Genomic DNA, 18,687 nt, shown 5'->3' with positions numbered 1-18,687 from the left:
AAAAATAAGAAAATACTCTTGAAAACTAAGTTAATCATGAGTTTTCATCATAAATTCTGTATAAATTCATTAAAGGCTTTTACATTTTGTCTTGAATGTAAGAAATATAGAGGATTAAATATACTAGTCAATACATTTCTCTTTTTCCCAAAATTTAAAGAATTTATATATGTTGATTGCAAATTAACTATATATTCCCTATTCGTAACTACTGCAAAAAATATAGATTTTCACCACAATTAAAAACTTTCAATTCAACTACAAAATCAATCTACAGTTATGTGAAAGAGCCATTAAAAACAAAATTACAACATAAGTCATAGGGTTCACCTCTGATGCAGAATATGAATCCATACAAATGTTGTTTAAATCTAAAAGTGAACTGAAGGAAAAGGAAAAGAACTGAAAAGAAATAAACAGTGCGCAAATGCCAGTGTCAAAATATAAAGAGTGAGTGCATTACTTTAATAATACTTTCAAATGATAAAAAAAATGTTCAAATAACAGAAAAAGCAACAAAAAGTATTACATGGAATATATTCAGTTCTACCTGCTGTGCTGTAAAGCACGCTTGGCGATAATGTGGCTAAGTTGTGTCCTTAGCTGCTGTAGTTGTTGGGATGGAGGATTTGCTGCTGCTGCCGTTGTGCGATCTGTAGCTGGTGAAGCTGGGGGTGTGTATGGTGCGGATGCTCTTTCCACCTGGCCCCAACGGTGTGGGAGACAGAGGGGAGGGGGAGAAGGAGGAGGAGGAGGAGAATGAAGAGGAGGAGGAGGAGGAGGAGGAGTGCACTCGACCATTCTGAGTCTGTGAGGAGAACGAGAGAGCTTTACCTGTGTGTTGTGAAGGTGTAGGGAGTTTGAGGGATCCGTTAGACAGTGAGGGGATATGGGATGAAGGTAGGGAACTGGAACGGGGGGTGTGAGAGGACTTTGTCGCAGAAGGAGGAGCGGAAGAAGGCGGGTTAATGGGATTAGTAGCATCTGAGTTTAGCGCAGACTGGGAGCTGCCTTTAGCAGAGCTAGGATAAAAAGCAGGGATTTTAGAGACGGGTATAGTAGGGGGAGCAGTTTTATGATCCCCTCCCACTCTTTTAGCACTTCCATTAGCCTGCAAACAGATGCCAAAACAGATACTGGTTGTCAAAAAAAAGAAAACTGGTCACACAACACATGTAAAAGGCAAGGCGACGTTAAAAAAACCCCCACAAACTAAAAGTTATTCACATGGACAAATATGGCTGCACAAACAATAACATCAATAAGGCAAACTAAAAGATACCAAAAACATACAGCAAAGAAAATAAGAATTGAACACACAACCTTTTTCTCAGTCAATATATGTCTATTGGGCCTGTCGACTTGAAATGTACACCAGTTGTCAGGAACAACGCAGGCAATCAACATATGCAAAGAAATCAAAACAAGCAAGTCCATAAATAATGTTTTTTTTTTAATGTTTTTTTTTTAATACAATTGAATTACACAAGCTAGAACTATTAAACATACTAACTTAAATTAATTAAATACTTATAAAGGACTGTTGACACGGATAACTTCAAGGTGTCTTTTGCACAGAGAAACAAGATGGACGAGGTCACAAGTTCTTCTCTGCATTCTGATTACAAGTTCCTTTAAGAGATTTTCAAATGACTTTACAACACAGGACACAACAAAGTGTCTTCAGTTGCGTGTCTGCGTGAATGGATAAATGACTGTAGTGGAATTGCTTTGGGGGCCTCTGGACTTGATAAGGCGCAATACTAGTACAAAGCCTTTGAGGCTTCTTCACATGCACTGTGAAGAAGTGCACTGTAATGCAGACGGCAATAGGAGAGAGATCCCTCCTGTGTACAACAATAACCACACACAACTGTTCCTTTAAAGAAACGTTGATAGCTTGGACAGAGTTAATACAAGATTTAATTTCCTGTCGGGATTAAAAAGCATTTTTAAATTGACATTAAAATCGTAACAATGGGTTAACTATAAAGTAACTTGCTTTAATTTTCTGTATGTGTGGGTTATTTGGGTTGCTACAGACATCTGTTTTAGCTTTAATGACAACAGGGTTTAAGAAATAACTTAACTGAGAAAAATGTATGAAGTGCTTAATACTTATTTTGGATGCTGTACACAAAAGTTCAGTTTTTTTTTTTTATTATAGAAGTGAGAGACACGTTACCGAAAAAGAAACCACTGCAAAAGTTAGACAGCATGATGGCAGACAGGAGCATCTCTGTGTTAGAGGGATTGTTAGGTATTGGGAGAGGCTGCTGAATAAAATTGAGAAGGCAAAGATACTCTCAAGGAGCTAGAGTGAATAGGGAAAAAGTGTTAGAAGTTAAAGGAGTGGCAGCAGAGAGGACAAATGTGGATTTGTACTCCACTGAACAATGTCAGTAGGTTATGCCAAGGTCCTGACGGCAAGAAAATGCATCACCGTGGGGTTAAGGAAGCTGAGCAGTGATGTCGGGTTTGAGCAGAGTTGGAATATAAGAAGAGAGGAGCCAAACAACAACAAGAAAAAAAAAGTTAAACCTGTGGTTGAACATTGCCAGAAGGATATTAGGATTTGGCGACACTGTTAAGGAACTCAGCTGTGATGGAGAACTGGAGGTGTGATGACAACTCAGATGATGATAAGACAGGGATCCACTTTTCTTTGCCTTTCTCCATTTTGTTTTTGTATAACCACCAACACAGTGAAAACCATGAGCAGTGTGGACATGCAGAAGCATACAGTACAGTGATGTTATGGGGTAACAGTCAACAGTCAAACATGCCTTTGCGTCTTTGCAGATTCGAGAGAAACAAGAACAGATCCACAGTTGCCACCATTGTGGCTTTCATTTATTTATTTATTTTTTCACTTGCGAGATCTCACGGCTTTGGTAGTCTTTTTTCCCCCCTCATATATATGCTCCATGCTTTCATAAGGCATGACCTTAATTCTGCTAGTCTCCGGTAAAACCCTACAGTAAAACTACCTGTCGAAACTGCCTCTGAGCGTCCTGCAGTTTTTGCTGTTTTCCAGCTTTGTCAGTTGTAGCCGGCGACTGTCTGGACTTCGCAGACAAAGGGACCGGCATCCGACTAGTAGGGGAAGCGGCACTGGTGTTCTGCAAGGGGATCCAAACGAAAAACAAAACAAGAAATAAAACAAAAGGTAGGAAAAAAAAAACATAGACCAAAACAGGAAGTATAAGAAGTCAAAACACGGGAAAAAAGTTCAACACCTCAAAAAATCAACACCAGTAAAAGACCATGCATCCAGAAGGACCATAAACCTCAAAGGCAGTATACATAGTGCATGCAGTTGAGAATAAGGAAGTAACGACCATCGCGACAAAGTCTCTGATGATCAGTGCACCACTTGCTGAAAACCTCAGAGTTTTAGCAATGAACTGCAGGAGATAGATGGTAGTCAGGCACCCGACAAAATGCCACCCCGATCATGTCACCATGATTTTACAGTGGCAGAGAGCCACCAGGGTTGCTTTCAACATTTCTGAGCACCTGTGGAGTGGATTAATGACTTTGTAATTTCAGTGGTTAGGGTTGGAGTGAAGGTAGGTTGAAAAGTGAAATAGAAGGACCCAAACTCTCCTGGAGCAACAATAGCTAGAGAGAGACCTGTTGTATGCTGGTGGGTACACTGAGGACTGTGGTGGAGGTGCTGGAGGAAGAAGTGGCGACAACAGGGCGAGGAAGGAGCTGAGGTTTTGTCTTCTTCTGCAGCAAACTTTTACTGGATACTTTAGGCCCATGCGCTCTAGAGGTAGGGAGAGAGGAAGACCTCTTCAACCCAACCACATCAGATTCTTTCCCAGTTCTTGCCTTGGTGTCTTCGGTGCTGACTGGCTCCTCCGGGGAGCATGGTCCCATTTCATTAATAGTTGTTTCCAGCTGTTTGATGGTTTGTTCAAGACTGTCCAGAGTCTTGTAGGCATTCTTCCGAATCTCATTGGTTCTGCAAAGTGCGTCTGAGTTCTGGTCTGTTTGTGTGGTAGACACTGATCCCTTGGTGCCCTCTGCGAAGGATTTTGAGCGAGTGATCTCAAATCTCTTTGCTTCCCTCTGCTGCCGAACTGTACCATCGGATTCTTCCTCGTCTTCATACACCACCACTTGTAAGGTTTTCTTTCCAGACTTGGTGCCTGTGCGAATTGCTTGTGTCAGTGCTGCTAGCTGTTTCTTTGGGAACTTAAATTTAAACTTCTTCTTTCCATCTTGCTTGGCATCTCCATTTGTATCTGTGTTCATTCCACTGTCCATTAGTTCAGATATTGAAGATGAAGATGAGGATGATGACCCTGTGTGCTCCGCAGTACTATGTGTGGAGATGATCTTTTCACCATCAACAATTTCTGCACCGCCAGCTCTAACTTGCAACCCAGTGCTTCTTTCAGTGTCGGACTCCTCACTTTCTTCATCTATGCGCTCTTCTGCAAGCATTCTCTCCAGTTCTTCTTCACATTCAAATATGGTGGACAGTCGCTTGTAAGCTGAGCGGATATCCATTGGCTCATCAAAAATGATGATGACAGGCTTCTTGTTGAAGCCATTGTCTTGTGGCATAGTGGGATCGACTGTGGTGTTGGCTTTGTTTGATGCGCTGCCAACTGTGACCGTCTGGACACTACCCTTCTTGGCGCTGACCAGTTCTTGGTACTCGCCACAAGAAAGCGGCTGAACCTTTTTGTTAGTGATCATAAATGCAATGTCTGGTGGCGGGGGAGCTTCCTCTCCAGGTAAGTCAGGGCTAAGACTGGTTCCATCATCACCATCATCAAAACTAGCTAGAGTCAAATCACGTTTCTTACTTGCAGTCTTTCCGAGTCGCTGAACTTTAGGCACCTCTTTTACAGGATTGCTGGTTGTGGGTAATATTTGCTGAGGCTTTGGATTTTTAAATGAGGAAACATGCTCCGAGGCCTGTTTGGTTTTCTTTTCAGTGTTTGTTTTGTTGAGTTTCTTTTCCTTCTGTACTTCTGCGCTAGTTTTCAAGGATTCAGCACGCTTAACTTGCTTTTGTGGCAGTTTGAATCCATTGAGTCCAGTGGGTTTAGGTGATATCGGTGGGGGTGTAACAGGTGGAGGTGATTTTGGTTGTGGAGGCATCTGCATCTGCAGCATCTGCTGTTGCGGGCTTGGAGAATTGTCATTAGCATTGACATTTGACACCTGTGATAGAGGCTGTGAGGACTCCCTGTGTTCTGGGGTGTCTTCCAGTCCTGATGGGGGTGGTTGATCTTTAGGAATCTGGCCAGTCACATAATATATGACCTGTCAACGGGACATTTAGAATGTAGTATTACTCTCAAATCCTTAAACTCTAGAATGAATATTGAATGAATTGACAGAGTGTTAAGTACAAAAAGTTGTACATACCCCAGGGCTTTGTCTTGTAGTTGTGTTTCCATTTTCATCTGTGTCTGGATCTTTATCCTCTCGACTTGGTTCTGAGCTCTGCTAGGACAATGTGTGAGGGAATAATATTACTGTGCAACTGGTGTACCAGGTTGCAACAGATCACCTCTATATCAAAAAACAATATTATTTATCGTCCATGGGTCAGTGACAAGATATTACAATGTCTTTCTGAATTTGCTTCTTTTATAAAGAGGGGGAAGAGTACTAATTTGATTTGGTTGTCATCATGTAGATAGAAATGAACAGTCTCCTTTTTTTTAGTTTTACTATAAAGAAGAGAGAAATACTGTTAACTGTTCTTACTGTACTTCACACAATATTAGTAAAAAACAGAAGGAAAAAACAACACTGGTGAAGAGACGCTAACTTCTAGAACTTTCAAAGAGATACTTGTAAAAAAGGCAACATTTCTGTGCCCTTTGTCACCAAACAGAATAGACCTGTACACGTAGAAGGGAGTGAGTGATGACTTCTTTAAAGTCATAATGGTAAAAATTACTTTAATTACTTTTACTTTTTACCATTCCAAATTGCTGCCAACTCACAATCCTGTCTATCATGCTAATTAACTAATCAACAACAGTTTGGTCTCTCCCAGAAACTAAGTTGAGTCAGATTTTTTTTTCTCTTTCTAATACTTTGCTATCATTTTGCGTTGTCATTGGCAAAATGATTGTGATTGTGTCAGCTGTGCTCAATGTAATACAAACCGATGTTGAAAATTTATGTAATCTGTTGCTTCTAAGATTTAGTTGTTAACAATATTCTCCAAATTGAAATAAAAAATAGAGACTGTTCATTTGAAAACCAGTTGGGTATGTAACTTCTTGTAATCTGAGGTTATAGATTAATAACAAAATCCTTATTTCAGAAACGTTTTGACTTTGGAACATAAACATTTTATTGTCCAAATTTATTAATGGCACTTAGTTATAGAGTGTAACTAATGTTTTATAAGATGTTTTGATGTCATTCCAGAAACATTACCAAAGGTTGTTCAAAGTTTACAAACACATGCTTACACTCATCCTATGCCACACTAACATCTGTGTTTTACAAAAATTACTTAGATCAGATTTGTTTAAAGTGTGATCCTATAAAGTTATCATTGGTCACAGTTACCTTTCTTGTGATGCAAAGATTACATATTACCAGTAGCTATTTGGAAAAGTAAATTAATCCTATGAGTAGGAAGCCAACAAACTAATCCAAAGAGCAGTATGTCAGTCTGCCTCATCAGGTGATGATCTGATAATTTATCAGTCCTTATCACCAATCTGGAAAAGCAAACAGAAGAACTATCAAGATTTAGAAGGTCTTTTTGTCATTGAATAACATGGAAGGACTTATGTAATTTAACACTACACCATGCCTGCACCTGCTCTTTGCATATTCGTCTAATCTCTGACTCTTACTGTAAAATTTAACAAAAGAAGACGGGTTTGCAATATTTTCAGGCCTGACTAGCTCAGTGTTGGGCCATATCTAGGCCCAAGTCTACCTATAACACTTTTAGAGACATCTGTTGAATGTGGACATGTTGAATTTAGGCTTAGTGTTGCTTATGGACAAATTGCAGATTTTCTAATGCTAATGCTCAAAAAGTTTATAGCCTGTTGTGCTTATCAATAGTTACTATAAAATAGGGGGAAATACCTTGCTGGTAATAACAGCTGTGTTTTCCTTTGTATTGGCCACTCACACACTTCCTACCAAACTAGACAAACTCGTTGAGGACTTCACTGACAACACCAAATTCTTTACATTAATAAATGCAATGTTAGGCAGCATAAGTAATCAAGTAATCATATTTTGGATCTGGTGTGGGTCTAATCTATCAATTAAATTTCAAATTTTAAATTCACTCTGTCTTTATTAATGACGTATAACTCGTTTTTCCTATACTCCTATAGGAATATATGTTGCCATGGTTTCACTGATTATTTGTTCTCGGTCTGACTTGCTTGTTAGTCTTCCAGCACTCTTAGGACTTATTTAATTTGCAAAATGCTGATGGTGATATGATGTCATTCTGCTAAAGATAAACAAATAACTTCACACAATTAACTCTTTAAATATATGTTTGAATATATCCCATATTCTTCAGAAAGAGTTTTATCAGAATAATAAACAATATAGTTGCAGTTGGATTGGATAAATGTGTGAAACTTGAAAAAGCAAATTGAGGTGAAGTTGTGCAAAGAAAGGGAGATTGGGAAGTAATATCTCAGAAAATAAGTGGGGGACAGGAGCATGCAAAGTGGCCAGATTGACCTCTGGTGAACCAAGTCTGCAAAAACACATTGTGTCTACAAATGTAAGTTTTCTGAAGCGTCAATCTGTAAATTCCTTTTTTTTATACTTAATTTTTCTGTGACAAAATGTCTGTAAAAGAAAGACACAAGACAATTTAATTGCCCATAACATACAAAGTACATTACAGGTCTTTATTCGTTTGGAAGAAAAGACAAGTGATAGTTAAATCTTGAAACAGGTCATACAAAAGACACACCAGCTCAATTTTATGCAGACTTAATCCTGAAAGAAACCAAAGCTGTGGAATCCAGCAGGTTCAAACAAGGGAAGGAACCAAGCCAGCAAGGAAAGGAGTTTGGTGGAGACAGCTGCTATAGGTTTCTCTCGAGCCAAAGCGGGAGCACAGGGGTTGTAGAAGTGTTAGGAAACAACAGGCAATTAGTGCATCACACAGCTGGTGGAGGCAGGCGGTTAGTTGGGCAGCTGCACGGCGGCACATGTGTTACCTTTTTCTCTTTGTGGGGCAACAAATTCCCTGGTCTTAGTTCTTTGATTTGGGGTTCAATTCGATTGGTGGGCTCAACCAAATTTTTTATCCCTAGATCCTTAACTGTGCACTTCTGGAAAACCTGAAGGTTGGAGACAAGTCAAAGGGATATGGGGGGGATAAAGATTTTTTAGGGTGGGATAAAGACTTAAGGGACCACAGCCACAGCTGTACCAACTGTTGTCAGGTGACAAGGAGGATCCTTTGTTTTGGCACCTGTTAGCACCCAGCCGTTGCCACTTCCAATAAAATCAACGACCGCAGGAAGAAGTGATAAGCAAAAGGCACCCAGTAAGCAGAAATCAATAAACCCTGCCCATATGTTTGCCAGGACGTGTGTGAGTGTTCACATGCATCTAACCTGAAGCTCCGCCATGATCTTGTCCCCTTCATCCTCCTCTTCTCGGTTAACAGAAGCAGTGACAGGAGAGGGTGTGATGGGCTTCAGCTTGGTCTCTGGAGCAGCCTTTGTGGGCTTGAACTGAGGGGATGGAGGAGGAGCATCTTCCTCAACCTCCTGTGAAAAATCAGTGAATCAAACTACTTCACATTATGCAGCATAATTGATATAGACAATGGATGGATTGACATGCAGCAAGTATTCGCTAAGTTTTAAGCTAATAATACAAAGGAACATGACGGAAAATTGAAGAGGGCATGTTATGTACTTTTAAATGAATCAATGCAGAGTTTAAAGTGGGTTTATCACTTAAAGTGGATATATCAACATTTTGTATAGCCAGGAAACCTATAGAGCTACCGTCAGTAATTTGATATGACATTAATGTGACTGACCTGTGCTGAGATGCTTTCCTTCCGAGTATAGACCACCTCTCCAGAGCGTGTTGTAGTCATGCCTGAGTTTGAGCTGGAGAAGGTTTTTCTTGGAGGTGGCGGTGGTGGGGACTTGTTGGATTTGTCAGACCCCTGTCTGGTCAAATTGTCAGTGGCTGCTGATTTAATGGCAGTTTTTGAAGATGCTGGCTTGATAGATTTCTCCAATAAAGGCTTCGGTAGTTTATCAGACCCCTTTTTGGAGGGTTTGTCTACTAGAGACTCCTCTGCAAAACACATTATTCAAGCAAACACTGCTAAGTAAAGTGATATTATGCATAAAATGACTCAATGAAGTTGAATGTATGTTTTATTTGTACCTGGTGGTGACACAAAAGGGCTGGGAATGTCTCTATGTTCTACTATGCCAGCAGAGGGCAGTATTTGGCTTCCCTCTACCTCTAAGCTTGGAATTCCCTTCATCATGTTGGCCTGAGCCTCTTGAAGGATCTTCTCAAACTCTTTGCCATCATAATGACCCATATGCTGCCTTTTCTCTTCCCATTCCTTCTCAGCTGCCTACAAGAAAAAGACAGAAGATAAAAAGTCTCTAAACTTTTTAGAGACTGCATAAAGTGCAAGACAATTGCCAATTTCATTTCATAAAGTGCAGACTTCTAGTTATCTAACTGGCTAGCTGCTTAGATTCTAAACTTCTAGGTGACTAGACATATAAAATAAGACAGCAAGGAAAATAGACAGCTAGATAAAGCGGTCTGCAAAAGTATTACAACCTCTTAAACTTTTTTTGTACTTGTCATTTTACAAGGACAGACTGCAATGTATTTTAATGCAACTGACCAAGACAAAGAAGTGCATAATTGTTAAGTGGAAAAGAGTGATAAATTGTCTGTAGACTTTGATTCAGCTTTTCTTTTCCTACTGAACCATAATTAGTTTTAATCTCATCTCACTAGAGCTGCTTCTCCCACAAATTTGCTGTTGCTCAAAATGACAGATTGTTCCTCTTGATTTGTACTTCTACAGCTGGCACAGTTACCATTCTTGGCTGTTTTTTGTGAGGGGTGCAAAGTGGAATAAAACATGTCTAAAGTTCAGAGGAAATTAAAAAATATGACTAGGCAATTGAAAGACATTATTAACAATACCTAAACATAATTTATGAAGATGAACATATAAGAAAAAAAGGCAAACATAAAGAATTACAATTATAATAAATGCCAGTGGTTTCATCCTAACTACAGTGTCCAAATATTTTTTATCAAGCCTGGTGGGGGCGCAAGTAAAGCCTGGTTGCCTGCCAGGCTTATAATAGACCAGGGGAAACCTTGCTTACCCTGATTTAAAATATCCACAACATTATTTCTGATGTGTCTGCTGTGTTCCTTGGTTTTCCTGATACTATTTACTCATCAATATTCTCTAAGAAACATTCAAGGTCTTCAAAGAACAGCTGTATTCATAATGAAATGAAATGCACACAGCTGGACATTTGGTTGCACTACATATAGGAGTTTTTGAGTGATAGAAATGAAACCAAACCAAAGTCAAAATTGAAAATCATCAACTCTTTTTCTTCTGTTTTACAAGTATGCACTACTTGATGCTGGTCAGACATATACAATCACTATGAAATACTACTGAAGCTGCAACTACTGAAGCTGCAAGTGTGACAAAATGTGTAAAGATTCAAGGGTTGTAAACTGTAAAATATGAGCAACAGTTAAACATACCTCAATGGACATAACTCTGTTTTTGCTTTTCTCCTTGGTGTTCTGGAGCTCCTCTATTACAAGATCCTGATGAGGAGCGCTGTTGCCATTATTCACCAGATTCCCATGAATCTTCTTGAGGCGGGCAGGACTTGGTGGATCTGAGACCGACCCTTTAGGAGATTCCCCGTCTTGAGGCTTACTCGGGTTGGGACTGGGAATCTGAGTAGGGCTTGGGGTGAGGGGAGGACTGGGCTGAGCTATGAGGGCTGCAGATTGCTGGGACTGCTGCATGTGAACTGGAGAACTCTGGACATGATGGATGACCACTGGGGAGGAGGGCATCACCTCCGATCTTACGGTGGAGCTCTGTGCCTCTGGTGGAGCTGAGGAGGAGGTGAGCTGGACTGATGTTGATGGAGCTTCTACAGCAATTTCTGCAGCTGTTGTGTGGTTGACACCTACTGAGGCATTGGTGGAAATATCTACGCTTTTCTGAGACCCCTCAGTTGCATATCTGCAGAGGAAAGAAATGGTATTTGAGCTGATGTTAAAAACGCTACGAAATAAAAAATGTGTGAAGATTTTCTTTTTTTTACAGATGCAACTGGTGCAACTGGTGAGCAAAAAGCCAAGACCGAGCTTGGTATATGTGACGTATTAAAATGGAAATGAGGTGATACAATCTCCACTAAGTTAATTCGCTTATCGGTTCAGTGAAGGTGATGAAAGGAAATCTAGCTGAATCCTGGATTCACACAGAGTCACCTCTTTGATGGCACGGAGGCAGTATAATCAAACAGCACAATCTCCACACATCAGACTTCTGCAAAGAGCTCTGCTGAGGTTTTTTTTATTTAATCTTGAATTGCCCCCTCCCACACTCACAGTATACTCCAGGAGCACCTGTTCACCTCATTCCTACTTCAGCTGCATTTTCCTCCTACCTTCTCAGGCTGCTGAGAGCATCGGTCAGGCTCTTGACCCGTTTTAGCATGCTGTCGAGTTTGTGAGGCTCTTCCTTCAGAAATTTAACAGCCTCCACTTCCACTCTGAGCACAGCTCGCATTCTGGTTTGCAGGGCTGGGAACTCTCCTGAGGAAACAAACATAAGAAAAATGTAAAGATTTTTTAAAATTATTTTTTAATTGCAGGAATATTACTTGCTATGCACACAGAATATCAATGTTACAGATTCGTATGATGGTATCTGTCATGGTGATTATGTTTTCTTAACTAGGTTCCTCTTGAATCAGTTAAATTCCGTATCAATTTAATTTAACACAATTCATCTCCATTTGTTACAGTTTAGTGCAATTCACTTCAGTTCCGTTAAATTAACTTATTTATACTCAATTTAGGTTCATTTATTCAATTAAGCTTCATTCATTTTGTTCTGGTTGATTTTAGTTTAAGATAAATAAATTAAATTCTGTCCAAATCTATTCAGTTCAGTTGGATTGAACTTGATTTGCCAACTGCTGGCTCAGCTCGGTTAAATTGATTTACTTTCATTTCAGATCAGTTAAATCAGTTTGGTTGAATTCAATAAAATTAAAGGTAATTAAAGAAATTCAATCCAGCAAGCAACAAAAGGGAAGTAAACGCCTCCAACTGAAATTCAGTTGCATACAATTCAGCTCAATACTAGTAATGAATGCACATCTAAAACAGCCCTGTTTATTTCAGATGTTATCCAATCGCAAATAATGCATAGAAAGTCAGTTCATTCCATGATTGCTCATTTTAATTTATTATCATTAATATTTAGCAAAGTCTAATTTGAAAAGGTTTTCAAACAGGAGACACTAACTTACAGTTGTTAATAAGGTATTGGCAGCTACTGCCTGGGAATGTTTTAGTCCTACAATTGCTGCAAACTCACCTGACGATTAATATTTATGCTAGAATGTGGCTAAAGGGAACTGAAATGCTCTTTGTATTTTTATTTTTATCATCTTACCTTTAAGGCCAGCCAGAGACTCTCCCACCTTCCTCAGAGTTACTGCTCCCTCCTCTACATCCTTTAAGGTCACCACCCTGGTTGTTGTTGCTGAATCCGGTTGCAGCGATGCTACATATTGCTCCAGCTCACTGTAGAAACAGCAAGAAAGATAAATAATTGATTAAATAATAAAATATAAAAGATTTTTTTTTCTCCTTTCGTTTAAATAGTTCATGAATATATACACTTTTTGTGCTGTGAGTTTCGGCTGTACAGTTCAGAAAAAAAAAGAAATAAATAATAAATAGTTGTGTAGTATATACACTTAGCAAACGCCAGGGGGCATGGAGCGGTAATTTATCTCACACTAGAGTAGAGGAACAGAGGAGAGTGTAATTACATGGTTCCTAGAAAAGGAAATAGTAAATTGAGTCTATAACATGTTCAGAATATTGACAATAATCATCACCCACCATTAAAGCCAACATCCACACTATAATTATTGCTTAGACCCGACTTAACCAAGTCCAACTCCAATACCGCAAATGTTTACACACTGATTGAGGGCTTATTTGTGAGATGGCAACTCCTCACAGTGAAAATGTTTCACCAAGCCATTTCAGAAAACTCTTAAAGAAAGGCACTAAATCCAAGGGGAAAATGTGCTGAACGATAACATTGTGTGACAAGTTGGTTTGCATGAGAACTGCTAAAATGGTGTTTCATTGTGGTCACGTACCCTTGAGATACAGCCTTTTATGGAGCTCCCCAATGGGAACAGTGAGTTGAATGCAAGGCTATGCCAAGGCCAGCTGGTGAGAGGAGTCATGGAAATTGTAGCTGGGAAAACAGATTTCTCTTTTGTATCAAGGTTTTGCCACGATGTGCCTAAAAGTTTTCTCTTTCTTCTTGCTTTAACCCTTCTCCTGTAAACTGTAATTATTACACTGGCAACATTTTGAGTTATTTTTTTACAGGACCCATTGCATTATTTTTAAAACCTTTTAAGAGACAAATAAGTAAAAAGTGAGATTCTAATCTTTTCAAACTGCAGCTTCTGACTAACCCTGAAGCAAAATAGTCCTAATTGCCACACCATATTTAGAGTGACAGAAGTCACGTTTGCTAACCTACAATTGGCGTGACAACCCATCCGGTCCTTCTGCCAGGTTCTATTTTAAGAAATTATAAACTGCTATCATTGAACTTACATTGCCCTTCAAAATACTTTCTCAAGGCACTGTAAGTCCAGTGATAGAAAGTGTAGTAAATAAACAAAATATATAAGATAAATATACACCTATTGAACTTTTTCCCCAATTTTTCAAATAGCAACCAAAACCGTGAAGGGTTTTATTTAAAAATTTTTTCCTGACACATCAAAATAAAGTACTACATAAAATGTGAAGTGAAAGTTAAATTGGACATAGAAAACTGAAAAGCACAGTGTGCAAATGGGTTTAAAACCCTAAGTCAACACCTTGTAAAACCACCTTTTACAAAAAGACTAAATATTTGTCCATTTTATTGCAATAATAGCTTAAGCCCAGTCAGACTGGATGGAGAGAATATATAAACAGCATTTTTTAGCCCTGCCAATGATTCTCAATTGGATTTAGGTCTTGAATTTCACTGGGCAATACCAACTCACGGCGGGGCTTTGATCGGAACTGTTTCATTGTTTGTTTAGGGGTCTTTGTCCTGGTCAACTGAAAACCCTTGTCACAAGGCTTTTACAGCCTCTAGCAGGATTTCTCTGTGTATTTAATTACATCCAACTTCCCATTAACTTTGACTGGCTACCCTGTCCCTGCTAAAGAATAGCATCCGTACAGCATGGGGCTGGTGCCACCAAGTGTCACAATAGATGTTTTGTATTCAGGTTGGTTTGCAGCCACAGTTTTATGCATGTAGGAAAAAAGTCTAATTTTGGTTTAATTTGATCAGACTATGGTGGTCAAAATAATCGATATGATGGTATAATTAATGCTAGATAAAATAATTATCCAAAGAGGTTCATTTGAGACATTGATGTTTCAGTGGAACTCATAAATGCCGGTTAAGCTCCTGAATTTGTAGCATTGAAATGTGAAACCATCGCCATCTGTTTAAAAATTTGCGTCACGAACATGAACAGCCCAGTGATGGTGTTCTGTTGGTTAATCAAAATACACTTCCCAAATACAAAATTGTGAATCTCACAAAACTCAGTCTACTGTGGTATGAATGAATGCAGGAAAATGTTGATCAGTTTTCTACTAAATAGGGAAGCAAAAATCACAGCAGTGCAAGCTGCCCTGCTGCTGCAGTTGATCACTGAAGAAAAATATTATACAAGATTACTAAAAGACAGTAATTGTAATATATCTGCGTGGACCAGATCCATGTTAGGACTCCATGCTGCATGGAATGACTCTTTGTCCTTCTGTAGTAAAATTTCTAAGTAACACCATCAAATTGACTGGTTAATGGAATTACACACTGGCACACTAAAGATATGAAATTATGATAAAAGAAAATATTTGCACAACTGACTCAAAAGGACGTATTTTTTCCACTTTCTCTCTCTATATATGTTACCTTATAAACTGTTTTGCCAAACAGCAAAATGTCATTTTTTAAAATTATATATTTTTATAAATAAGGGCTGAATTCTCCACTACTTATTGGTTTTGCCCCAATTTAAGAAGCCCCTCCAGGGTAACCACAGGCCTTTCGGCTGCTATTCTGATTATTGCTCTGCTTGCCACATCTGTCAATTTAGGTGGATCGCCATGTCACAAGTGGACTAGTTACTACAAGGTGTTTTGGTTGCCTTGAATATTTATAAGAAAAAAAACAAAAATTTCCTTCTGCATTAAGATTATGTGACAAAAAAATTCCCAACAAATTACATTGCGATTTGTAGATGTAACATAATAAAATGTGGAAATGTTCAAAAGCAATGAATACGTTTGAAAGGCTCTGTGCTGATTAAATACAGAACTTTTTGTCCTTGCATTGCAAACGCATCCAAATAAAAAGGATTTAATTAGGGATTCCTGTTGGCATGACAAGGCAAGTGAATTAAAATAAGAGCAGGGTAGTCAGTAATTACCCTATTGTTCTTTGCAGCCTCAGAAGCGCAGGCACAGCTTGCTTGTAAAAACCTGAGCTGCAGAGGGTTTTGAGGGTGTGGTTTGTTTAAGAGGACAAGACTGAATGGCTCAGGTGAGCTGAGGAGGATGAAACCTTCTGGGGGATTTCCTACAAGTGGAGCAGCACTGACTGGAGCTGCACGGGTGTGTCTGCTCTCTGCTTGAAGACTCGTAAAAGCCTTTGATGCAGACACAACGCAACTTGTGTGTGTTTAATTTGGGCTTATTTTGAACTGCTATTTACCAAGGCACTTCTAAAAGTTTATAATGTGGTAGGGTTCTCATTGTGTTGCATCAGTTTATTTTTTTTAAACATGTTTTAGGAGCTGAAGGCAAATTTTGGTTACTGCATTTTGAACGGCTGACAGGACAGCAGCTCAGCTACTTCGGCACATTCACATTCTATCATAGATTTGTGCTTTTCCAGGTTTTCAGGGATTGGTTTGAGATTATCTTGCTGAAATTTTGATGTGACCCTTGAAAAAGATGCTGTCTGAAAGATAGTATTACCTTGCCCAGTATGCTAATGCACTTCTGTGCCATCCAAGGATGATTCAGCTTTGGCTCTGAGGATGTGCTCTTAATGACTTCCATAAAGGAATTTAAAATTAGATACACTATGCAAAAAAAAAAAAAAAAGCCTCCAGAAGGCAAAAGTATCTGTCGCTCTTGTTTAGCACATGATTTTAGCTGTGCACCTTAAAACATGGTAACGCAGGGGCTCAAACATTTAAAAACACAATGACACAAATATTTTTAGAGAAGATTTAAAAATAGCAAAATACAGCAGATCTAATGGGTACATAGCAGGCTGTTCTAAAACCTGGAGGGTGTTTTCCCAAAGGCTCAGTCACCTCTGGTTTTTAACCTAATCTTTGAGATTTCTAGAAGTAGCTGATTTGCTGAGCGAAGCATCCTGACTGGTTTATGAAAGTGCAGCATGTCAGTGAGATGGTGTGGTGCAAAACTACTGGGCGCATTTTACCAAGTTACAACTAAAAACTTCAATGAATTTAAATGGGATTTTATGTGAACAATATAAAGTAGGGAGAACTGTGAAGAGAAAGGAAAATGATACACGAGATTAAAGTAAAAAAATAAATAAAACCTGAAAAGCATTGTGACTTTATAGAACTATCTTTTGCTGCAATTACAAACAAGAAAAACAACAATATTCTTGCCACAGATTCTTAATTAGATTTAGATTTGGGTCATTCTGACGCATAAACCAGTTGTGTTCAAATGTGTCTCACAGTGACAGTGGGTCAAAAGCAACAAGTTAAAAGTACTTTAGGTCCTTTTTCTTACTTAAAGGAGCAAAATATATGTGTTGTGAATTATTTTCTTTATACTTGATCTGCAATATTAAACATGCAATATTTTAATGACATGAAGTAGTCTTTTTCAAAGCTGAACACGTTCTCATATAGCCAAAAAATTAAGTAAAAAAATGTGCAAATATTTTATTTGATCCATCTAATACGCCGTAAAATAACATGTAAACCTTAGCAGAAATTAAAATGTGAATTGTGTTTAATTTTCTAGCCTTACCTGAGCTGTACAAGAACACGCTCCTCCAGACCCAAGTACTTATGCCTGTCCTCCTCTACCAGAGCTCTCTGCCTCTGGACAGGGTCTTCCGCCCGCCGCATGGCCTCTGTGAGTTTAATACCAATTTCCTGCTCTGCCCGCTTCAGCTGCACCCGTAAAACCTCCTGGTTCTGGACCTGGAGGGGGATGTACACAGTAAAACAAGATATCAGAGGACTCCGGCCTGGAGCCTTAAAGATGCGAGTATGCTCAGATGTGTGTAAACAAGTTCTAGTCTGAAATTTAACCAGAACAAGTACAGATCAGGTAAAAAGGAGATGGAGTACTTGCCTGCAGCTGTCTCATCTGATGAAGTTGTATCCTGAGGTCAGAAACATTCTTTCTGAACTGCATGAGATTCACTTTGAGTGGAGATAAGTTCTTGTCTGGTGGGGCTGAATTGGTTTTAGGAGCCAAGGTAGTAGATCCACCTGCTGGGGCAAAGAAAAAAAAAGTATATACTTTATAAACATTTTCATAATTTCCGGCAAAGCTTTTAGCTTTTAAAGTGAGCACAAATGCACCAATAAACCACACAGTCGACAACGTATGGATTTTTCTTTAATATTTTCCCGGAAATAAAAGGGAAGCTGAAACCATTTAAATATGTTAGCTTGTATGAATATTATATATAATCTGTTTGACATGAAACCATATATACACCAAGTACTAGCACCCCTGCTATTAACACTTTGTGCAACCCGCTTTTCCCAGAAAGGCAACTTGGGCATTTCACACAGCTTGGACCATATAGATCACTTAGAATCCTGTATACTTTCTTATGCTCTTTTTTCTTTTTTTTAGCTCAGCTCTACAGGTTTTCTATTGGATTTATGCCTGAGGACTTTAATAGTCATTGAAGAACAGTTATTAAGTGTCTGGTAAACCATTTCTGGGTAATTTGGCCAATTGTCTTGGATCATTATCTTGTTGAGAGAGCCAGTGAGGACCCATTTTCAATTTACTAGCAGACTCTGGAATATTGGTATTAAAATGTTCTATTTTAGTTCATAATAGCATTCATTCAAAGAAGATTCCTGGGGCTTTTGGAAGAGAAACAGACCTGCAGCATGACAGATCCTCCCCTGCTTCAGGAGTTTTCCACATCTCATTCTTTATTTCACATTAGTCACACCTAGAGTATTTGTTGCTGAAAAGCTGTGTCTCCTCTGCCCCAAGCACGTGGTTCCAAGTTAAGTCCCGTCAGGGTTTGGCAAAATTCACAGTTGTTGAACAGAAGGTTTTAGATGGCAATTTAGAATATATATA

General features: G+C 38.9%; 1 protein-coding gene across 27 annotated transcripts in view; it reads right to left on the bottom strand.

Moving 5' to 3' along the window:
• Positions 1–436: 436 nt before the first annotated feature.
• kiaa1217 (KIAA1217 ortholog) overlaps positions 437–18,687 on the bottom strand; it is a 128,526-nt gene continuing 110,275 nt past the window's right edge. For 9 of the 27 annotated variants that reach the window (XM_008396760.2, XM_008396769.2, XM_008396766.2 and 6 more), the window contains 13 exons: positions 17,710–17,852; positions 17,380–17,555; positions 12,710–12,840; positions 11,694–11,841; positions 10,768–11,263; positions 9,394–9,592; positions 9,035–9,300; positions 8,601–8,756; positions 8,199–8,321; positions 5,395–5,475; positions 3,637–5,289; positions 2,991–3,134; positions 437–1,111 (listed from right to left, as the gene is read on the bottom strand). In XM_008396760.2, the coding sequence (XP_008394982.1) occupies positions 587–1,111; positions 2,991–3,134; positions 3,637–5,289; positions 5,395–5,475; positions 8,199–8,321; positions 8,601–8,756; positions 9,035–9,300; positions 9,394–9,592; positions 10,768–11,263; positions 11,694–11,841; positions 12,710–12,840; positions 17,380–17,555; positions 17,710–17,852 (4,241 nt within the window). In that variant the 3' untranslated portion in view covers positions 437–586. The remainder of the gene's footprint in view (positions 1,112–2,990; positions 3,135–3,636; positions 5,290–5,394; positions 5,476–8,198; positions 8,322–8,600; positions 8,757–9,034; positions 9,301–9,393; positions 9,593–10,767; positions 11,264–11,693; positions 11,842–12,709; positions 12,841–17,379; positions 17,556–17,709; positions 17,853–18,687) is intronic. The other 18 variants (XM_008396762.2, XM_008396770.2, XM_008396786.2 and 15 more) reach the window with 16 other exon arrangements.

The sequence above is a fragment of the Poecilia reticulata genome, linkage group LG20 (genome assembly GCF_000633615.1).
Source record: "Poecilia reticulata strain Guanapo linkage group LG20, Guppy_female_1.0+MT, whole genome shotgun sequence".
NCBI lineage: Eukaryota > Metazoa > Chordata > Actinopteri > Cyprinodontiformes > Poeciliidae > Poecilia > Poecilia reticulata.
The sequence above is the reverse complement of the archived record's forward strand: the minus strand, read 5'-3'. Positions and strand labels throughout refer to the sequence as shown.